The following is a 22,039-nucleotide window of genomic DNA, read 5'->3' as shown; positions in this document are numbered from 1 at the left end:
ATATATGGTGCCATCGTTCAGTCTCTACAATCAAAATGCTCTGTTGTGCTTTCTACTTCCTCAAATATTCTCAGTCCTTTTCCCTTTCTCTATTACACTAATCAAGCAATATAACCTGAATTTGAAAATATATGCAAATTTGTGTAACTTAGCATTACATTGCTCAACCTCTGAGGAGACAAATATTCAAAAATAACAAGGAAGTACAGTGCCTTGATCTAGATCGGGATGGCGTTATTCCATGGTGACATCTCACATGTAGTTCGCTCATTTATGTTCTTTATTTTTGCTCCTACCACGTATTTTTTGTTCTGTTTGTTTACTGTCTGTTTGTACATACTGTCACTATTAATCATTTACTGTTTTATAATGTACTGTGTACACTGTGTGGTGTTATCTAGTGTGCTGTGCATGTTCTAAGAGAACAGTGCAAATAAGACCACTCTTCAAAACGTAAATGCTCCGACTGAAGACTTCTAAGAGCAAGATAAGATTCAGTAAATGTCAGCCAAAACTGAAGAAAAGATGGTAAATATACATGTTGCAGAATTATTTAGACCCACAAACTCGACATTTGGTCAAAGCACCTTTGGAAGGAATTACAGCCACAATACATTTTGGGTAAGGGATTTTCAGAGAACTTAATATTGTTTGTACACTTTTTAATTACTTTACCCCTCACTTGCTTGGAAAACGTTTTCGGTCTTCATAGTTGAGTCTTTGCCTGAAATTCACCACCTGGTCACAGAGACCCTCAAAGAGACCGACATTTTTATTCTGAAGTTACGACAAACATTATTGTTGAACACAAACAGAGGCCACTCAACTAAATGTTTGGATCATCAAGGCAATTCTGTGCACCTAAATTATTTTAGGTTTCCCACAGCAAAGGGTTTAAATGCTTATAATAACTTTTCCCTTTTTCTATCATATTAACTATCTACTGCTCTTCATTTTTCTTGCTCTGAATGTGTGGATTAGGTAGTATACAATATATAACAGACATTTATTACTACTTCAAAACATCATGACTACAAGGGACAGTGATCTACCTCACCTCATAAGCACGAGAGCCAGTGATGTCAGCCAGGTGCTGGGCTCCTCCTACAGCTTGCTCCAGGAGCTGGCACTGTTCCGTAGTGCTGGAATCCATCCACACTGGGCTATCCTGCACCGCAAAACTGTCCTATGGAACACAGGAAAGACTCTGTGAATTCATATTTTTACCTCTCCCCAAAAAGCCCATTAAACTGTACCGTATGTGATAGCTTGCCAATTTTATTTACATAATTTAGGAAAATTAATACAAAATGAAAGGCACATACAATCCTATACATAGATACAGCTAAATACTCATACGTTGAAAGCTGTGGATATAGAGCTGCAATTTTGTGGTGTCTCCATTCAGTTTTGATTATCACAGGTGTATTTTATGTGGACAGAGATGAGGATATTTGCTTGAAGGTGCCCAAACTCCCAAAAGAAGCTGACAGAGTTATCCAGATTAGAAGCTCAGATTTGACACAGAAACTGGGATAACATGAACTAAACATCTTTGTCAAATTTGCCAAGATCTCCATTCCCAGTATTAAGCAGAAAACCTATATCTCAGAAATCTTACACAGGACAATTTTAAAGATTTGGTCCCAGTACTTCAGCCTGATTTTTGCCTTACCTTTCTTTACCTTACTGTTCATTTATAATATTACATTATAAAAATGTAATTATAAGTTAAATATACATTGAATATTATAACATGATAAATTATATAAAAATATATAATTATATTATATAATATAACAGTTCTAAAGTTCTTAACTGTGGTATAGTGGTGAGCATAGCCGCCTTCCAAGCCGGTTAAAATCCCGCGGCCAGCAGAGGAATCCTACTCCGTTGGGCCCCTGAGCAAGGCCCTTAACCCCAGCTGCTCCAGGGGCGCTGTACAATGGCAGACCCTGTGCTCTGACCCCAGGCTCTCTCCCTATCTGTGTGTCTGTGTGTCTCATGGAGAGCAAGCTGGGGTATGCAAAAAGAAAAACTCCTAATGCAAGAAATTGCATAGGGTTAATAAAGTGATATAATACACATCTGAATTTTCTACAAGTGAAGGAGAAAGACATTTGCAATCCCTGAGTTAGAATGTTTCTGGTGGTGTGCAGCCCCTAAAATATTCTATACTTCAATATTCTTCAAACAGACTTTAGAAGAAAAACAAAGGGCTACGAACAATAAGCTTTAAATTGAAAAAAGTGTTTGACAGGATTAGTATCATACTGTCCAAACATCTGTTTTTAATCTTATTTGGATTCCATTAGAAAAGGTAGAAATGAAACTGGAAGCCGGAATCTAGATCCTGTAGCACTTCTTATTAAATAAAAGCACTGACACACAAAACAAAAGGATTATAGGAAAACCTGATTTTCCAGTTGTGACTTCTTCTCATGCTGTGGAGACTAATACAGTTAGAAATTTTGGGAAAAAATTCTAATTATACTCCAGAAGAAAGTTTTTTTTTCTTTAACAAGGGTCTATGTACTTTATTCATTTTTCTACTAAGGAGCGTATGAATAAAACAGAAAGACTGAAAGCTGGTATTTCCAAGACATTTACTCAGTTTAATAACTTTTCCAGTAAATTAAAACACAGAACACTGCATTATGAACCTGAAAGTGTATCACACACTAGTAGAGAAAATATGATGGTGTGAAATGTTATTTCAATTAATAGCTTAAAAAATTAAAAGGCATTTCTATTTCACAATGTATAAATAAAGACCAATAAATTCTGTCTGCTGTCAAGTCAAAAATATACTACATTACATTACAACAACTCCACAGTTTAAGGTGAAGGACATCTTTGTATTTTGTTTTTGTTTCACTTTAAAATAATGTGTGAACTTTATAACATGAAGATTCTGAGGTGGAATTTAGGCCATAAAATCAGTAAGCTATGGACAGGGCAGAAGACTATCGGTCAAAGCAGAAGTCAGCTAATAAATCAGTGACGTACAGTGCACCCACAATTCATAGTAAAACAGGCATCTGCAGGACTGTGACATGTTCATTAAGGGTCTGTCCTCTGTCTCCAATGAAAATGGTGCTATTTGCGTCAATGGTTCCACAGTGTGAAAAGAAGAAGTCTTGTTGACGTACCTCATCAGTGGAAGCATGTGTATTGTCTTTAAGGCTCCTAATCTCTTGGATTACATCAATAATATAGCAATAATTGTTTAAATTAAAATTGGATATTACAAACAAAATAAAAGTCATCATGTTTAAAATTCCTAAAAAGAAAACCAAAAATGTCAAAATGCATATTATTGACAAATTAAATGCTGTTGCTCTGCATTGATTTCCTCACAGAAAAAATCACATGTACATGAAAATTGCATTCTCAAATCAGTAACACCCACCATATGGTATTTCGCCTGTCAAATGCTGGGAAGAAACATCATTATCTATGTGTCCTTTCATGAGCCAAATAATAAAATTAATTAAGACTATTACCTAAGACAACACTCAATTAAAAAAGCAACACAGAATCTTTACCTTCATCTGCTCATGCAAAGGCTTATCATGTGCAAGGTTCTGGAGGACCGTCTTGGCACCTTTTTTCCAATATATGCTACCATGTTGCTATAAAAAAAACACAAAAATAGCAGAAGAATCACCTCATACATTTTAACATGAAAGAGTGAGCACTTTTTTACAGGTTGTCTGCCGCAGCGTATGAATTTACAATAGAACGTACCTGTCCACTTCCTGATAAGGTTTTTACACGAGTGAACTCAAAACCAGAAATCTTCATCTTTTCAAGAATGTTATCTACCGCCTAGAATTCATGGCACAAATAGAAGTGAAAGTGTTAATGTTGGTTTGTTATAGCTTGAATAATTTCAGTAATAATTTATGTAAAAGAATGTATTTGCACTTAGAATATCAGTATACACACTTAAATAAATTGGCAATTTTATTGGAATGAAATAATAATACCATGTATTACTGTTCCACCATCCAAAACTCAGGCACCACCAAACCACACTAAGATGATAAGGTAATCAATTTTTTTTTTGCTTCAGCCCTTGGCAGGTTTTGGATTATTTTATTAAAAAGCTGTAGCATGATGTAGCCTTATTTTTATACTTATTTGACAAAAATATTGAACAAAAAAGGAAAACAGACAAATCCAAATACAAATCCCAACATTTTGCATGCATTGCAATTAATGTACTGTACTTTCTTGGATGGGACAGTGACAATGGAGATTACTTTCTGCAGCAAGTTATTCACAGTGTTTCTTACCTTAACCCACATCAGCACTGGAGAAGTAACAGTTAATCTGTCACTGTGGACATGAACCCCACCTTGGGTCCTGTGTGAGAAAAACAGGGCTCTGTATATTTAAATAAATATCTGTGTTTGCAATCAAGTGTAGATTTGTACTACCAAAAATACCTGTAGCTGCAGGGTAAAACTGTATTTGTACATTTTTACATCTTTGATTAAAATCTAATCTGTGTAAAGTATTTGCAGAATACTCAGTGTGTTGTTTAAAGTCATAGAGCTTTTATATTTTTATTAAAACACAGAAATTGAGCACCACTTAAAATGACATAAGCATACTTTTATCAGAGTTACAGATGATCACACAAACTAATAACAATTTTATGGGCTTGAAGCAATAATGCATAAGTGGTGATGGCTTTTTTTAGATATAATGTATAAGGAATAAATCAATGTTGGTCTGTACTGGTGACAGTTCACTATTTACCTGTATTCAGGAATCTCATTGTCAAACTGCACACTGTCTTGATAAACGACGTCCAGATGTTCATCAACAGCAATCACTTTTAGCTACAATGATATATATATATATGATATATTTTCAATAATGAAAATAATCGCCCACAAACTAAAATATGGTTTTTATTATTAACTGTCATGCTAAAACAGGGAAATAGTCACTCAATTACACAGGAAATAAACTATAAAAGGATACTATATGTTGTCAGATATTTCAAAGGGGTAAGGTCGTGGTGTCATTGATACAGTTTAATCGACTTCGGATCAATAAAAAAAGCATTACAATGCAGAGCCGTGTGCAACACGTGTAATTAAAAGTTGACCTTCCGTATACAAGTCAATTTTTCGGTACTTGAAAAGTGTTTTGCTAAACCTTTAAGGGGCAAAGCACAGTAAGGTATCTAGACTATGTACCATAGTTTTAAGACATTAAATTGCAATAATTATCACTGCAAGGATTTATGCACTAGAGTGTGTTTATTAAAATCTTGCAAAACAGCCAAGAACTACAGTAGAAATCAATACTGTAGTTTCTGTCCCTACGGAGTAACAATAAAGAATATAATTGACAATCAGAATTGAGGTCTCCGGTTCAAAATAAATACTTTTCGGAAATTAACACCTCATTACATCAGAAATCTACTTCATCTGAGCTGCAGAACTTTTTGAATTTTCGCAGACTGCCTATCATAACAGATCACATGCAAAAACATCCTGACTAATTCTTTCCGAGTACTGTACAGTTCCGAGTGTGTTAACGTGGAAATAAAAGAAGACAGTTATTTATGTGCAACATGTTACGCAATAAAAAAGGCCTTACCTGCTGGGTACTGAAATCAAACCCTAGGTAACAACAACCAGAAGCTGGAGCCATATTACAGCGATGGGGTTGAACACAGTGAAGCCTATGTCATCATGACGACCCAGGAAAAGTTAAAAATTAAAGGAGCCGCCACCAGCGTATTTCTTGGCTGCGCTAGGTACAAATTTAACGAGCCTCTGAGAGTGCGAGCTGACAATGTAACCACTCAAGAACGGAAACATTAAGAAAGTATTCTTTTTAATTATGACTGTCTTAAGACTCCTTTCACACGTTCTTTCTAGGTGGCAATACTTCACGATTAAATGACTGAAGAAGGCAACGATTTTAATTGTGCAGTTCAAACTTCAAGAGCTACTCTCGTGTTTGGATTATTATTAAAGGGTATGGCAAATTTAAAGTACTGAATTCTAATCAAATAAAAACTCAGTCTCATTCCAGTGTCCAATAATAATTCAGTAACAAGGTGAAGATTAACATTATATTTTAATACATAATACAAAAAGTGTTTAATTTTTTCTATTATTTAGACTTGTTAGTTTATACAAGATTACATGATGCCAGTTCTCGCAGGTGGAGTGCCACATTATATGGTAGCACTTTATATTTTATTCTGAATATAGAATATATACAGAATAGTATATTCTTCATTTGGAAACAGTTTGCAGGTACCATCAATTTACATTTTACACCTTCCACCATGACATTGCAAATTGTGACATGAGAAGGTAACAGTCATAGTACCTGCAGGATACTGGAACCCCTTCCCAGTCCATATTTGTTATGTGCTCTGGGGGACAGAACTTTTGTCATTCAGCACCACAGAAGTGCTGGCAACTAGATGTTAAATTCTTATCTTCTCTCCTAATCCAGTTATGGAATAAGTCACCTCACAGGGTAAGAGGAAATAACAATGAAAACATTGTTTTTCTCTTGTATGTTGAGATTTGTATATCCAAAAGCATTTTTAGTTTTGATTATACTGTTTAATACAATTCAATCTTCATCTTTCTTATCCAATTCTAGTTTCAGGTGTGGCGAGAAAGACGGAAAATAATGAAATACGTCACACAACTCGTGATAGCAAAGATAAATCTGACACCTACAAAACAAATTCTGTGGAAACAAGGGAAAAATAATGGATTTTAATCCATAAATATTGTTTCATATTTAGATTTAATGCTTTAAAAGTTTTCCCTTTTGTCAGTGAGTATTGTGTTGTCCATCCATTTTCTAACCACTTAATTCAGTTCAGGGTCACATTGGAGCCTATCCCAGCAAGCAACAGGAACGACACAGGAAACACCACAGATAGGAAGCCAGTCAATCTCCAGGCACACACAGACATGCAAAAATCACACAAAGACCAATTTGCCTACTAGTATGTCTTTGTAATGTGGGCGGAAACTCACACAAACACAAGGTGACCATACTGGTTATTGATTTTGGGAAAAATACCACTTCCCCTCAACCCACTACAATTCATGGTCAGCCTGTTGAAATTGTCGATGACTATAAGTACTTGGGACTGGTCATTGACAAAAACCTAGAATGGGACAAATGTTGTGACACTATCTATAAAAAAGGCCAACAGAGACTCATCTTTCTTAGAAAACTCAGGTACTTTAAGGTAGATAAAACTACCCTTACACTTTTCTACAAATCATTCATTGAAAGTGCCCTAACATACTGTACTGCTTCACTTGTTGGTTACTGGTACCTAAGTACCTGTAATTGTAATAGGCTGGGTAAATTAGTGAATATAAGTGGCAAAATAATCCGGAATAATCAAATTAACTTAAGCATCCTTTACAAACAGAGGGTGACTAAGAAAGCCAAAAGCATCAGGGAGTGTGTGTCTCACCCCCTCCATTGTGAATTCACACTTCTCCCATCTGGGAGACGCCTCTGTGCCCCCAGGTGCAAAACCAACAGACTCAGGAAATCTTTCATTCCCACTGCAATTACACTCTTAAACAATGCAAAGTAACTACCTTGTCTCTTGTTTCTTTTCTCCTGTAACACTTCTGTATTCTCTTCCCTTTTGATTATGTGTATTTGTCAGTATGTTGTGTTTGAGTGTGCCGTAAAACAAATTTCCCCTAGGGGACAATAAAGCTTGAATTGAATTGAAAAAATTGAAAAATTGAAAAACTTCATTCAGATAACACCCCAGGTCCAGAACTGAACCCAGGGCCCCAGCACTGTGGGGCAGCAATGCTAAACACTGCTTACAAAATTCTAAAATACACAAAGGAAATGATCATCACTCTTGAAACAATCAAAGGAAGACATGGGAGTGTTATCTAAAAACTGTACAGTAAAACTATTAATCAAACTGTATTTTCTTTTTGAAGCACAATCTGTAAAACTGACTGTGAAGTCAATAGTCAGGAAATGCAGTGCACTGTCAACTCCACACTTCAGTGACCTCTCCAAGACAGCAATTTGTAGAGCTGAAACTTCTTGCATACTACTTATAATTCATTGAAAAACTTTTGCAAAACTTTTTTTCATCCTACATTGACTGCAGTGCCTTGACTACATTTACTATGGCCTATTATAAGACACGTACAATTTCAAAGCATAAACATCCACACTTTTCATAAAATCTTTAGAAAAAGTTCATTTTCAGGCTTTTTGCTGAGCAATAAGATTTGTGTTTTTTTTTGTACCATAGAAATATATTTGCAGACAAATATAACTAAAATTAATAAATGTAGCCTAAATATTATACAGGAATTGGATATAATTGTATAATGTATTAATGCGTGTATCGTGAATTACTGATTCATTCCAAATACCCAATAAAATCCAGAATTAAAGGAAAAAGTGTAATATTTATAATCTAATCACAGATCATATATAAAATTCTATACATCTATAATAACATGTACTATTTATATACTGCTAAGGACAAATATGATCACTCCCATTTGCTTATATAGTGCATGTCATTATTTTGTCTATGACTCTAAATGAAAATACGCGAATCAGCACAGGATATGTATGTGGGCTGTTTTTTTAAGTGGTGTTAATGATTAAAAAAGCAATGTGACCCAAATACAGCCAGTCTCTGTACTGCTGAGTAACTGATTTACAACATGACCTGACTGTTGAGTCTGGTTATTATAACAATAGGTTCTGCAAAGGGGGACTCGCCCACTTCTTAAACACTGCTGTGTCAACATGCTGCACATTGGCAGATCATTACATTTCCACAAGTGTGAGCCTGAGAACAAGTCAAGAAGTATTGTAATCTGATATTGGATGTGCTGCAAATCAACTTCTCTATTTTCATCTTTCCTATAGGAAACAATGAATGTATTCAATGGTGACATGTCAATGTATTTTAGTTTTGACGACAATGTACTGTACGATGACCCCCACATTTATTTAATTCTTTGATAAAACAGAACAAAACATTGTGTAAAAAATATTTTACTTATTTTCAGAATAAATGCTTAAAACGTTCTAAACATGTTACACTGTAATAATAATGACATTACTTTGTGCAAAGCCAAATTTGTCATAGATAATTTAAGTCGTTAAAACATGGGGGTCAAAGGGATATGAATCAATTTGTGACTCTGTGGCAAATACATGAACTACAGTTATACACTTACACAAACAAATCTTGTGACATTCTATGTAATATATTATCTGTCCTAACTTCAGCACTGCAAGAGTCAGTATAGGTTTTGAATTTTAACACATACTGTACTTGTCCAAGATTACGAAGTTATAACCAGTCTATGAGTTGTGCTCTAGAGGCAGACATTTCACTGTTATATACCTATTATAAATACAGTATATCAACAAGGAGAGAGGGATATTTCCCTCATTAATTTAAATTATTGTGAATTATGTGAAAACCTCAGAAGATCTTTGGATGCAGAGTTAAAAAAACTACAGGAGTTACAATGAAGCATAGATGACAGCACTTGCAAAACTGGAATCCTAGACACTGACACAGAGATACAATTTCTTTTTCACTATTCCTGATACATACAGAACAAGGGCACAGCATCTTAAAATTTACTTATGAGTCAACAAAATTCTCTGGATTTTCTATCACAGATTAACTATAAATCCTACTAGAAAAGGAGCACCAATCAGCAAAACAAGTTTTGGGTTCTTTGATATAGTAACCCATAGCCTAAGAGATATCACAAATCAATAAAGGTTTCTTCAATGCCTTCGTAACCTCTTGACATCTTATAAAATCTTGGTGCAAATTCTGACATGAACAGGTACTGTAAATGCTTTCAGTATCTGATGGGTTAGAACATAACCCACACATACATACTGTATGAATATTAATTGAAGAATGTACCTACAGTATGAGACATATACCAAAGTGTTTATATAGAATATTCACAGGATTAATTTATTATGGATGAACTATTAAACTGTTAAAGTAACAGTAACATTACTTTCCAAACGATCGTATTAAGCCCCTTAAATGTCCATAAAATGAGTAGGTATTGCACCTGCCATTTAATTGACTGTCATACTGAAAATTGTGCCAAATGTTTCTACCAAGAAAAGGGTGTAAACAAATCAAACCATGCAAAACAGGTGAGCTGTGAGCACAAATGTTCAGGCAATTCTTTAGACTTAGAACAGCTCTTCTGACAGATGTGTGATGAGTTGTTGTTTGTTTTTGTTTTTTTCAAAATAAAAAAGCTGATCAAGTCAGCCCTAATTAACTAACATCTTTAACCCTCCCGCAATACCTTTCCTCCCAGTTTGTGGAGTTACGTCTCCAATTAAAAGTAAAGCTTTGTGTATTGCCTCACCACACCACACCTTGTCTTTGTCAGTGAAGCTTCAATGTAGCCTGTTTATTTACATATATCACTCGAGCAGTGCATCACATGTTCCCCCTCAGCTCATCTACGAAAAGCAGGTTGCAAGTGTTCTAAGTATTTGCACAGCGCTAGTATTCCAGCACAGTGTGCTTTTATTTAACAATTCGCATCATTTGTGCTATTTTGACGTGAAGTTATTAAGTGCCATAGATGAAATTACTTTGTTTTGAAAAGAAAACAAAAGAAAAACGACTGTTGTACAAATGCAAACAAATGAGCAAAATGTTATCTTGCTGCCATATAACTTTGACGTCTTTATCGGACCAGACGATTCAGGTGCGTAAATTTGGACGCGAAGCAGGTGGTGTGAGTCATTCTTCTGAAGAAGACGAAGCAGAAGTCGTTCCGGGACCAACAGAGATGGACATAGCGCTTCTGAAAGAACAGTATCATTGGAATAAAAAGAAACAACAATTACAGACCAACATTCTTCTGTTTAAAAAAGGTATGTATTAATAATGGCTTTGGTTTCGCATTTACCTATAAGCTCGCCATCTTGGACAAATCAAACATGAGTAAAATATTTCTCAGTAGTGTGAATAAGAAAAGTACGCTGCTTTTATTACGTATATTTTTAAATCTGAGTCTGCAACTATTCTTAAAGTCTGCAACTTTGATCTCGAACACTGTACAGCTCCATTCTTTGCATTGAGCAATAAAGTTTTATAAGCCCAGTGTGACAAAATGCGCTTTAAATCGCATTCTTAAAATGTAAGTCAATGCTTTAAATTGTAGTGTCAATTAGATACAATATAGATTTTGTTGATTAAGCACTGCAGACTTAAATAATATTTTTAAAACTTCTGTTCTCTAATTATATTCGCACTATTTATAATGAACGCCAATATTTTAAAAAATATTTCGTTTCTAGTAAAATAGCTTTCTTGCTTTCGAACAAATCAGTTTACGTCATATGAATATTATGCGTGTCCTTTCCAAGTCTATAAATTACATTTTTGTATCTTTATATGATGCGGTTACGAAGAACGATGTTCAGTAGAATGTTATTCACATACCTTTTTATAGGTTACTTATCCGTAAACAGGTAAAACCGTTTTGTTTTGTTTTTTCCAGACAAAAACCGGTTTAGCCAAATTTAAGTTATTTTCTAGGCTATCGTAAAAGCTTTGATCATTTTCTGTTTTGTACACTTAATATGAGTTTAAGCTTTTCTCTAACAGTGCGCAACTGTTATTGAATAGCTGCAAGCAGTATGAAGTTACAGTATGTATTTGATATTGTGTTCTAGAAGTTTGAGTTCCACATGAATTTGTCAGTTAATGAAGAAAATAAATTAATGGTCCACTGAGTACATGTACTGATCTGTTTTGCGTTCAAATGCTATATTTTTATAGACGTATTTTATTAAAATGTCTTAAGATTTTTGGTGGAATTCCATCAATGTAAACAGTCACATCAGAAACAACAATAATCCTTTACAATTGTCAAACTTCACTAACTATTCTTGCTAGTTAAATAATTTTTAACTAAAGGTGCTTAAATTTGCTCATACTATTAGTGTAATAGCGTTATACTATACTATTATAATCCATGTAGTGTCTATACCTGAGATTAGAATTATCAAAATGGAAAAAAACTCTGAAATGTATGTAGATCTGATATCATTTGTGTATCTTGATGTAAAAAAATGCTACACCTGTTAAATCCTTATTTCCCTTAATGGACTGGTGAAAGCAGAGGTAGTAGAAATGATAAGGGTTTCTTGGACAAGTCTGTAGTCAATGTTTTATTTATTCTGCTAATTTTCCCACAAATAACAGTACATTAGTTCTGTAATCTCACTAATTAGAATTACACTGGCAGTCATATAGTTTCTTTGTATCTTGCTTTAATTATTTAGTTGAGTCTGATAATTATTCATGGTCTGTTGACTCATGATCTAGGCTTTCTTTCATTTCAAGTTATTTTCTAAACTCTGCTTACTAAAAATATGGATTTCATAACGTTTATATTTTCCAGATTGTGTTTTATAATAATTGTTTGATTTACTTTCATTTGAGAGATAATGATCTGTGTTTCTTATACCCTCAACAACAGGAAATAAAGACGTAAATGGACACTCCTTAGTCAACGTGGTGCCCATAAATCAGGAAGTAAGAAATTCAAAATCCTTTGAGAAGCAGATGGCGTATGATTTTGTTGGTGACTTTGAAGACTATAAAACCCCATGGCACACTCACTTAAGCATACATCGCATGGCAAACAACTCGAGCAGAACATCTGATACAAACACAGCGACAGCCACCAGAGAGCTATCTAGTCAAACAGGAAATCGCTTATTAAATAAAAGTGCTTCTTTGACATGCCCTGAGCCTACGGAAGAACGATCTGCAGATCCTTTGAAATTAGAAAAATCACATGGGCCAAGCATGCCTGGGAGCAGTGAAAGAGGAGAGTATACCATCTCAACGCAGAGGAAGTTCTCGGCCCCAGCAATCATGTCGAGACAACTGAGCCTGCCTGACAACAAATTTTCAAGACCCTCTTCTCAGATGAAGTACTACCCCTTTCCCCAAAAGAAATGCCCAAAGAAATCTGAAGCAGCAAGGAAACTTGGACTTTACGCTTCATATTAATGACCGTTGATATTTTTGCCTACCGTATTTGTGAAGGAACAAACTGAGCAACTGGTAGATGGCTCCAAGATTCAAGATTCTTGTCAGTAAACTTTTAGTTTTGTGAGAAAAAATGTGGTTGTACTATAGTATGGTGCAAAGGTCATAAGTATTGGAACAAAGAGTTTCATGAACACATTAGATCTGTGTGTTTCACCATGTGATGTAGACATATTGAGCACAGGGTGAAACTAAACAATGTTAGAAACACTTAATTTCTAAAGCTGAAAACAAATTTGGATGTTTTGTTCAGTGTGAAATCCTCTCAATCAGTTCTTTAAATGTTGTGCGATAAGTATAATATGTGTTAGGTTGGTTTAAATTGTTATTCATTCTGTTGTGAATGTATCTCTTAGGCATTTTATTTTAAGGGGCATACTATTATATTTTTGTATTCACAGTGAGCTCAGACTTGTTCAGAATATACCCATGTGCCTAAATATGTTGATATTGTTAGCTAATGTATGTTAACGTTACACAGTATGCGAAAAGGAGCATGTCAGGAAGTTTGGTTCAAGAGACATAAGTGCAAACTACAGAGAAGTGAATTTAAAATTGAAAACTAGAGGCACATTTTACCAAAAAAAAAGAGTTGTGAGAGTCTGGAATGCATTACCCAGACACATTTTTGATGCCTGTATCCTGATTTTGTTTCCAGGTTAAATGAACTCCTCCAATCAATTACTACTAGCAACCAAAAAAGTTAGCTGAACCGAATAGCTTCCTCTGCTTTGTAAAATTTCTTATTTTCTTAAAATGCTTCTGTACATTTCTCAGGGTACGCAAACTGATCCATTTCGTTATAGTGTTGTGTAAATTTGACCTTGGCTCTGCACATTTATAGCATGACTGTGGTGGGGTTGGGTTGAGAAGAGAAGTGTTTCAACTGTCTCATACAGGTGTTGAAATAAAAGTGTAATCTCTTTATGTATACAGTATAAAGCCCAATTTCCATCTAGCCCACATCACACACAGTATTTGACTTGGATATGTTGATGAGACATGATATATGGTAGAGAAAATAAAACTGACATACTAGCAGGCATCACAAAACATCAATTCGACAGTATCGTCTGCATTAACTTTTATTTAAATGTATTTTGATTACTTCATTTATTTTATTTATAGCCTTAGTCACCTACAGAATAAGGGGAATCTCATTTTTAAAAAGAAAAACCCCAAGAAAGTGTAATAAAGCAAAATAAGCTATTTAGGCATCAGTTTATAAATGGAGGAAGCAAGAGCAGGCTGATGGGAACAGATCTTAGTAAGAGTGTGATAAATACGGTGGCGTGGCACATAGAACTGGGAAAGGCAGCCTATTGGTAGCAGGCATAAGACTGAAAAAGATTCTAACTAGTGCTAACATTATGAAGAGCAGAGCATGTATATAGATTTTTTTTTTGACTGGTGCCATTTGCAGTGATTTTCAGAACTATCAATGTATATTTTATTTTATAAAGTATACTCTTCTTATGCTTACCAATACAGAAGATCATGACACATGGAGGTCTTTTAATTTTAAGATCATTAGCCATTTTAAGTTGCAGTCATTTCAAAAACTACTCTCCCTTTCGTTATATTTTTATCTATGGGACAATGGTAAGATTTCATCCTTACATTCCAGATACCAGTTAAGAACATAAGAATGGTTATAAACTAGAGGTGACCTTTCCATTTGAGTACCTAATTGATCTGAGGATCTTATGCAGCCATTTGTTGAAGGAACCCAGAGGATAAGCTTCACCAACATACTTGGGTAACTTGTTCCATACTTCCACAATGTTTTGTACAATATCGTTTTCAGTCCCACACCATACATTTTTGCATACTGTACGCAACCTTCGGTTCTGAGATCATCTTTGTAATGTTACTGAGAATTAACAGAAGTTTGAAAAAGTAATACTTGTATATTTTTAGTTTTTTTGTAAATGAAACACCTAGTGAATAGTAGAGCAAGGGCAAAAATGATTTACCGACTTGTAATCATGCATTTGTAAAAATAAAACCCTTTTTATCAAAAATGAAAGCAAAGCTTTTGATGTAGTTGTAGTTCTAGAGTTTAATGGAAATTCCATTGCTGAATTTGTTGGGTGTATACACCTTGTTCATTAATACGTCAAGTAACTATCAGATTATTTGAGAATGTTTTTAATTGAATTGAATTGGGTGAGGGGAATAAATTCCCAGTGGACATTCTTTTCATATATAATTTACCATATACTAATTGCAATAGAGGGTTTACAGCTTACAGTAAACAGTTGTTGTTGGCTCACATGTAGTGAGCCAAAAAAGAAAACTTCCAAGGATCCGTCATGAGGAGTATTTGTGATGTGTACATCTGGCACTATTATTCAGAGCAATTAACACAACAATATATATTATGATAATGATACAATATATAATTGAAATCGAGCTGTTAGTTGATCCCAGGAACAAAACAAGTCTCTAGAGGTACACGGAAAGACAGGAGTACCCCAGCAGTCTCTGTACAGATACACCTATGCAATTTCTATTGCTTTATCCAATACAGGACTGTGGGGGAGCCAGAGCCTATTGCAAACGCTCTGTACAGATATTGACTGAAAATCTATGAGTCCCTCTAGTGGTGTTATGCAAACGTACATGCATAATACATTTCCTCAAACATAAAACATCACTTTTTTAACCCTATACAATTTCTTGCATTAGGAATTTGTCTTTTTGCATACCCCAGCTTGCTCTCTATGAGACACACAGACAGGGAGAGAGCCTGGGGTCAGAGTGCAGGGTCAGCCATTGTACAGCACCCCTGGAGCAGTTGGGGTTAAGGGCCTTGCTCAGGGACCTAACAGAGTAGGATTCCTCTGCCAGCTGTGGGATTTGAACCAGCAACCTTCGAGCCACAGGTGCAGATCCTTAGCCACTGCTCCACCCCTGTATACCATAAAAGTATAGTATGGTATCTGCACACCCATAATACAATAAGATACAATAATACTTTTGTTGTCTTAATTCTCAGAAATTTGTCTTGCAACAGAGCAGCTTTGTTTTACACACAGGTACACTTGCAAAGAGTACAAGTAAGCATTACATAACAGATGTCTAGTCTTAAATATTCATTCCACAACACTCCCAACAGGAATCCACACAACTGCTCCAGAACCCTGTAAATTCACTCCCCTCACACTTAAACTAAGCCCACATATTTACATATTACCTCTTCACTTTTACACATAATACACTTATAGCACTTGCCCATAACAAATTACTCATTTATCAGGAACTTATTTATTGAGTCATTTGATTGATAAAGGAATTACTTATCTTGTTACATCTATATTGAGGAATTCTATAATGTCTGTTTGAAGGCATGAGTTGATATTCTTCATACAACACATGCAAAGGATCAGAAGAGATACTACCAGTATTTTAACAATAACATGAAAAAAATATTTTATTAAGCCTAATAAATACTAAATATAAAAGAGGGATGAATACAATTCACAAACCTTTGGCCTAATCATAATTATACATTTTTTAGAAAAGGCCAAAGATTCCATATATGAAAAAGTGTACAAATTATTTGTCACAGTGTAGTTATTTTGGTTAAGTTTATCTGGCAGCTGCTCCTAATCTTATGTAACTTATCTTAATTTTATTTTACAGGCTGATTTCAGGCAGGTAAACAAAATAATCAGAAATAAATACAATTGAAGATTATCCTGGAACAGCTTGTCATCACATTAGCTGTTGCTGTTTAATATTTTAGATGGATGAAACATATTGTTTTATTTTCACTATACTGTTCATCCCTTAGTTATAACATTGTCCCTTAATAGTACAGTCCAACACTCAAATATTCCTTAGCAGTGTAAGATAAAACTCACTGATTTTGTTTTGACAGATGTAGCGGTGAGGCTTATTAATAAGAAAGAATTAAGTGTTCTGAGCCTTCCCAAATGAGGCCCCATTTCTCTGTTCATCTCTGTGGTGCAGCCACAGAGAGACTATTCATGCACGGTGATTTAAGGTCCTAGGACAGCTCCCAAAGGGGGATGCACTTAGCTAAGCCTGGCTATCATGATCAATGGTCATCCATTGGCGCCTATCTGTCTAGGGAGTGCCAGATGGACATCTGGACTGCATTCCTAAGTGTCAGGAGTAAGTGACTCATATCTCAGCTTGATCAACCAATCAGGGATTGGTAGGGCCGAGTAACCCACGTGGGACTCTGATGCCCATGGAACAGCCAATCAATGACCTGAAGTTCCTCCAGGTAAAAACAGGCAACACGGAGATTCAGTAAGATTCTGGAGAGGATTCTGTGGACTTTTCTAAAGGGAATTCAAAGGAGAATTCCAGGGCAGGACGGCCCAGGAGCAGAAGGCTCCCAAGGGCAGGACATTCTCGCAGCGCGCCTCCTGACCATCCTGAGACTCAGCCCGGACAACCACGGAACGGCCAGTGTGTCCGAGTGCCAGAACTTTCCTTTGTTCTAAGAGTCTAGAGCGGAGGTTGCCAGAGAATAACCAGAGGATCCACCCGAGGTTAGCACCAGCAGCAGGCCTCGTGAACAGGTCGGAACTGTGGACAGCTGAATCACTATTCAGAACTAGCTCTTCATCAGGAACGAACCGGTCCTCTTCCTGACTTGCTGGGACCCACAGTCATCTTTTCTCCTGTGCACAAACTTTGCTAGTCAAAGCCAACAGTGAGCATCAGCAGCGCACCGTCGCAAGCCGCACAGCACAGCCTGGCACCGAGCCAGACAGCGCGGATGGGACAGCAACAGCCTGCAACTGTTTCTTTGTGCCCGCAGGAGATCTGAATCCCCAGAAATTGGATGAGTATTCAACTTCACTGCATTACTGCTTGAGAATTCAATTGTTATCCCAGTTGATATCAATTTAATTCCTAAGAGTTATGTACTTGTTTTGAGTATCTAATGTAGAAGTTGTAACCAAGTTCACTTTATGAAACGGTCTAAATGAATGATATACTGAACGTATGTCCTCTTGATATGTGTAACACTTTGTAACTGACTGAATATATACCTTTTGTATTCTGATAACCCTCTCGATAAGATCTGTTAGGTTTATATGCATATTCTATGTATTAATAAATGTATCCTCGTGTATTAGTACCTGTGTGTGCGCGTTGTTTGAGTTATGTCGCATGGTTGGATTCTAAAGCCATCAAAAGAATCAACTTTGTGATTTACTGCTACAATTAATAATTGTCTCAGTAAATGCCAAAACCCTACAGAACTGGTGCCTTCAGAGAGCCACTACGTTACATATTTGGCGTCCCTGAACGGCCGGTTTTCTTACACAGACCAAAAACAGTAACTATCTATTTTGTATTCTCTAGTTATTACATTTAAATGGTCTCAATTATACAATCATAAAAGTGCAGCTTGAAATGGATTGAAAAGTAGACTGATTATACTGTACTGCATATATAATGTACATTTATATTTCCATCCATCCTTTTTCTAACTACTTTATCCAATACAAGGTCGCAGCGGAGCTAGAGCCTGTCTAGTCAAGCAATAGGTGCAAGGCAGAATACATACTGTACATATTAGATATAAATAACAAAAATATGTATGCATTGTTTCACTGTTTTTTTCCTAGGGCAGCACCATTGCCAATTTATAACCACTATAACTTAAGCAGATACTTCATTGTTTAATCAGATCTCAGAAGCTAAAAAAAGAAACCAGAGGATTTGGTGGAAACCTACAAGAACACAGAACCAACCTTTTGAAACCCAAAAAGAACTTCTAAGACCATATAAGAAAAACATCTATCAGATACTTCAGGTTAACTAACGAAGCGTAGTTCAGGATCCTATGCAGACGGTATAATCCGGATGTAAGTGGAAAAGGACGACAGGGAGGAGACGACGACGAGACGACGAGGATCAGGAGGGGTTGACAGACAGGGGGGCGTGACGATGGTGAACTGGTTTTTGGTGGGGCGTAGCCAAGGCGAACAAGTCCAAGGAGTCCAGTCGTAAAATCCGGGGCGAAGTCCAAAAGTGGGTGATCCAATCGAGACAAGACGAGCTTAAAAAGTGGAATGGGATCCGGTGTGGGGACAGGGAATAAAGGGGGATGACGAGGCTAGGCGCTCCGAGCCCCAGACCCAGATGGTCAGGACACCGTGGTGAAGCCTGTGCCCCCCGGGTCTCTCCTGGACCCGCTGGTAGGGGGGGGGGCTCCCAAAGCTGAGCCCAGAATAGTGAGAGCGCCAGGCTTAAATAAGGAGGGGCAGGATGGAGGATAGGTGCACAGAAACAGCAAAGTGTGAATGAGCCAGAGCGCCCTTAACAGGAGGGATTATGATCGTGACATTGACTTCTCCTTATAGTAAAATACACAATGGTATAATGCCTTAAAATAATTTGACCATGTATTACATGTACTGTTCACTAAAATAGAAAACCTAAACAAAATAATGTAACACATACAGTAAATAGAACACCTGATAATTTCTAGTGATTGAAGTTACAGTATTGATTTCTAAATATCTTAATAAACTTAAAATGATGTTTGTTCAATATATACATTAAATAAAAAATATAAGAATGTAAAAACAAATGTGTTTTGCTTAAGGCCCTCTGCTTCTTAATTTCCTAAAGCGTATTGAATCACCTAACACCTATTTTCAATGCCCTTTGTTCTGTATGCCTGCAGCTTTCTGCGCATTTCATCTGTTAAATCCTGACTGTACATTTCCCTAACTGTTTTAATCCTTATCTAGAATTTTGGATTTTAATTAACAATTTGGGGTGATCGTTCACTTTTACGAAGAAATGGTTCCAAAACCGTTTTTCCCAGATCCAACTGTATACTTCATTGTAGGAGTGATTTTGCCTGTACTGTAGGCTTTTCTGTTTTCAGTAGTAAATACTGTATATTCACGTTCCTTTTTCAAAATTGTGTAATCAGTACTTATAAGTAAGAAATAATAATTAACAATTAGTGTGTATGTTTACTTTTTCGGTTCGGATTGAACCTTTTGCTTTTCCGTAGTCCGGAAGACTACGCATATAATAACAAGAGCAGTGTATAAGGAGGAGTGATATAAGAGCGTGAATTCGCTTAAATCGAAACTGGTAAGAAGCAGACGGAGTAAGATCTTGAAGAGCATCGGTTCTGAAGGTAGACAACATAAAAGTAGTATTCAGATTAATTTACTCTTTGATCTGTATACAAGTGCGTATATAGCATACAGTATTAGCTATCTACGTTATATCGTCCGGTTATATGCAATGTGAAGTTTAAATAATAATCCATTGTGATCACAGCAATGTTAGTATTTTTTAGTTTGTGACGAAGACAACTACAGTAGTTAAAAAGTGCTCCCATAAAAGAACAAAAACAGAAATAGTACGGGTCACCAACAAAGGGTAATTATGCTTAAATAAAAGTAGATTCGTTTAAAGTAAATAAAATGAAACTTGTGTATGTTTTGGATATCGGAAGAATCGTTTGTCCCCTCCTGGTGAGATGACTTTCACTCTGACGCGGAAAACCCCGGTGGACCTACGTTGGTTTCCAGATCTCAATACAGCTAATATGCCCTTTGACGCCGGGCCAGGAGGGATATTATGCCCTAAATAGTTTTAGAAGTTAACTGTAATAATTGTAAACAATAATAACGCGTAAAGTGGATTGATGTGTGGTAAACAATAACGAACGGACATGATATTTCGTCGGTCATTTTCCAGGAGCTCACTTGAGTATCGAATAAAAGTGATACTCTTAGCGGCTTTGATTTGTTTATGTTTGAGACGGGGTGTACAGTACAGTAGGAATGTGAAACAGTAACTTCTCAATTACTAAGTTGTAATTCTCAATTCAAACTGTAAATAGGTTTGAAACATACAATATATAATGTTAATATTAAAATACTCCTGCTTTCTTTTAATAATGTTTATTTCATAGCTACTGTACACACCCATAGAACATTCCTTCAGAAAAGTCCGTGTAATTGCTCAAATAAAATTGTCTTTATAACATTTGCTAGAGGACATCTGGCACATCCGGTGCTGCTGAGATCACAAGGTTTCATTTTCATAGTTAAACTGTAAAAATAGGTTATTAATTGGGAAAATGCATATCTGTATTATCATACCACTTTCAAAACGAAATACCATTTACAAGGCAGTTCATTAACAACAACAACTACAATAATTTCTTACACTTATATGGCACTTTTCTGGACACTCCACTCAAAGTGCTTTACAGGTAATGGGGACTCCCCTCCACCACCACCGATGTGCAGCCCCACCTGGATGATGTGACGCCAGCCATAGTGCACCAGTATGCTCACCACACACCAGCTATCAGTGTGGAGGAGAACAGAGAAATGAAGCCAATTCATATAAATGGGGTTTAATAGGAAGCCATGAACTGTAAAGGCCAATAGGAAATTTGCCTAGGACGCCGGGGTAACACGGTCAGAAAAATGTTTTTTTTTTTCTTTTAGCATAAAATGGCTGATGAATTCATTGAAATAAAACTGAAACAACTTTTAAGAGAAGAGAAAGTCGAACTGTGGAAAGAACCCTATACATCTGACAATAATCAAGCTGCACAAGCAGTCAAGGTATGTTTTACATTTTTAGCTACATAGGTTACTCCATTACATCAACAGTCAATACTGTAGTCTGATGTCATTTTAAGATTTTTTTTGTGAAATATCACAATACTAAATTAGATGCAGAACATTTGGGTCATGAAAACAAAATCATGTGCAATGGAATTTCCTTTGTGAAACAAAAGCCACATTAGTATGTAACTAACATGGTAATTCCTGTCTGTAAGCCTTCTAATTTTTGTGTAGCATTTTCTAGAGCATATACAATTTTATATGGGTTACAAAAATAATTTAAGAATGAATCCCTGCATCATGA

General features: G+C 36.0%; 3 protein-coding genes across 10 annotated transcripts in view; 2 read left to right on the top strand and 1 right to left on the bottom strand.

Moving 5' to 3' along the window:
• Window positions 1-6,039, bottom strand: part of xylb (xylulokinase homolog (H. influenzae)) — a 128,697-nt gene extending 122,658 nt beyond the window's left edge. The window contains exons 1-6 of one of the 4 annotated variants that reach the window (XM_088642952.1): window positions 5,623-6,039; window positions 4,771-4,853; window positions 4,302-4,371; window positions 3,751-3,831; window positions 3,549-3,635; window positions 1,058-1,186 (exon numbers count right to left, since the gene is read on the bottom strand). In XM_088642952.1, coding sequence (XP_088499078.1) covers window positions 1,058-1,186; window positions 3,549-3,635; window positions 3,751-3,831; window positions 4,302-4,371; window positions 4,771-4,853; window positions 5,623-5,676 — 504 coding nt within the window. In that variant the 5' untranslated portion in view covers window positions 5,677-6,039. The remainder of the gene's footprint in view (window positions 1-1,057; window positions 1,187-3,548; window positions 3,636-3,750; window positions 3,832-4,301; window positions 4,372-4,770; window positions 4,854-5,622) is intronic. The other 3 variants (XM_088642953.1, XM_088642951.1, XM_088642950.1) reach the window with 3 other exon arrangements.
• A 4,607-nt stretch (window positions 6,040-10,646) lies between these two features.
• On the top strand, window positions 10,647-15,166 carry LOC148657106 (uncharacterized protein C9orf152). Of its 2 annotated transcripts, XR_015940875.1 has the most exons (3): window positions 10,647-10,941; window positions 12,555-14,318; window positions 14,772-15,166. XR_015940875.1 is itself a non-coding variant. In XM_088642949.1 (2 exons), exons 1-2 carry the CDS (start codon window positions 10,647-10,649, stop codon window positions 13,091-13,093), a joined length of 834 nt encoding a protein of 277 aa, XP_088499075.1. In that variant the 3' UTR covers window positions 13,094-15,166. The 2 variants fall into 2 exon arrangements, 1 of the variants encoding a protein (XP_088499075.1); XM_088642949.1 differs by having other exon boundaries at window positions 12,555-15,166.
• The window catches only part of nub1 (negative regulator of ubiquitin-like proteins 1), a 31,203-nt gene continuing 19,965 nt past the window's right edge, over window positions 10,802-22,039 (top strand). Inside the window, exons 1-2 of one of the 4 annotated variants that reach the window (XM_088642948.1) lie at window positions 10,802-10,941; window positions 21,613-21,732. In XM_088642948.1, the coding sequence (XP_088499074.1) occupies window positions 21,619-21,732 (114 nt within the window). In that variant the 5' untranslated portion in view covers window positions 10,802-10,941; window positions 21,613-21,618. Of the gene's footprint in view, window positions 10,942-20,138; window positions 20,283-20,509; window positions 20,531-21,612; window positions 21,733-22,039 lie in introns of those variants that run through there. The other 3 variants (XM_088642945.1, XM_088642946.1, XM_088642947.1) reach the window with 3 other exon arrangements.

Source organism: Lepisosteus platostomus, chromosome 8 (genome assembly GCF_059453375.1).
Source record: "Lepisosteus platostomus isolate fLepPlt1 chromosome 8, fLepPlt1.hap1, whole genome shotgun sequence".
NCBI classification, from domain to species: domain Eukaryota; kingdom Metazoa; phylum Chordata; class Actinopteri; order Semionotiformes; family Lepisosteidae; genus Lepisosteus; species Lepisosteus platostomus.
This window is presented reverse-complemented; position numbering and strand designations above follow the sequence as displayed.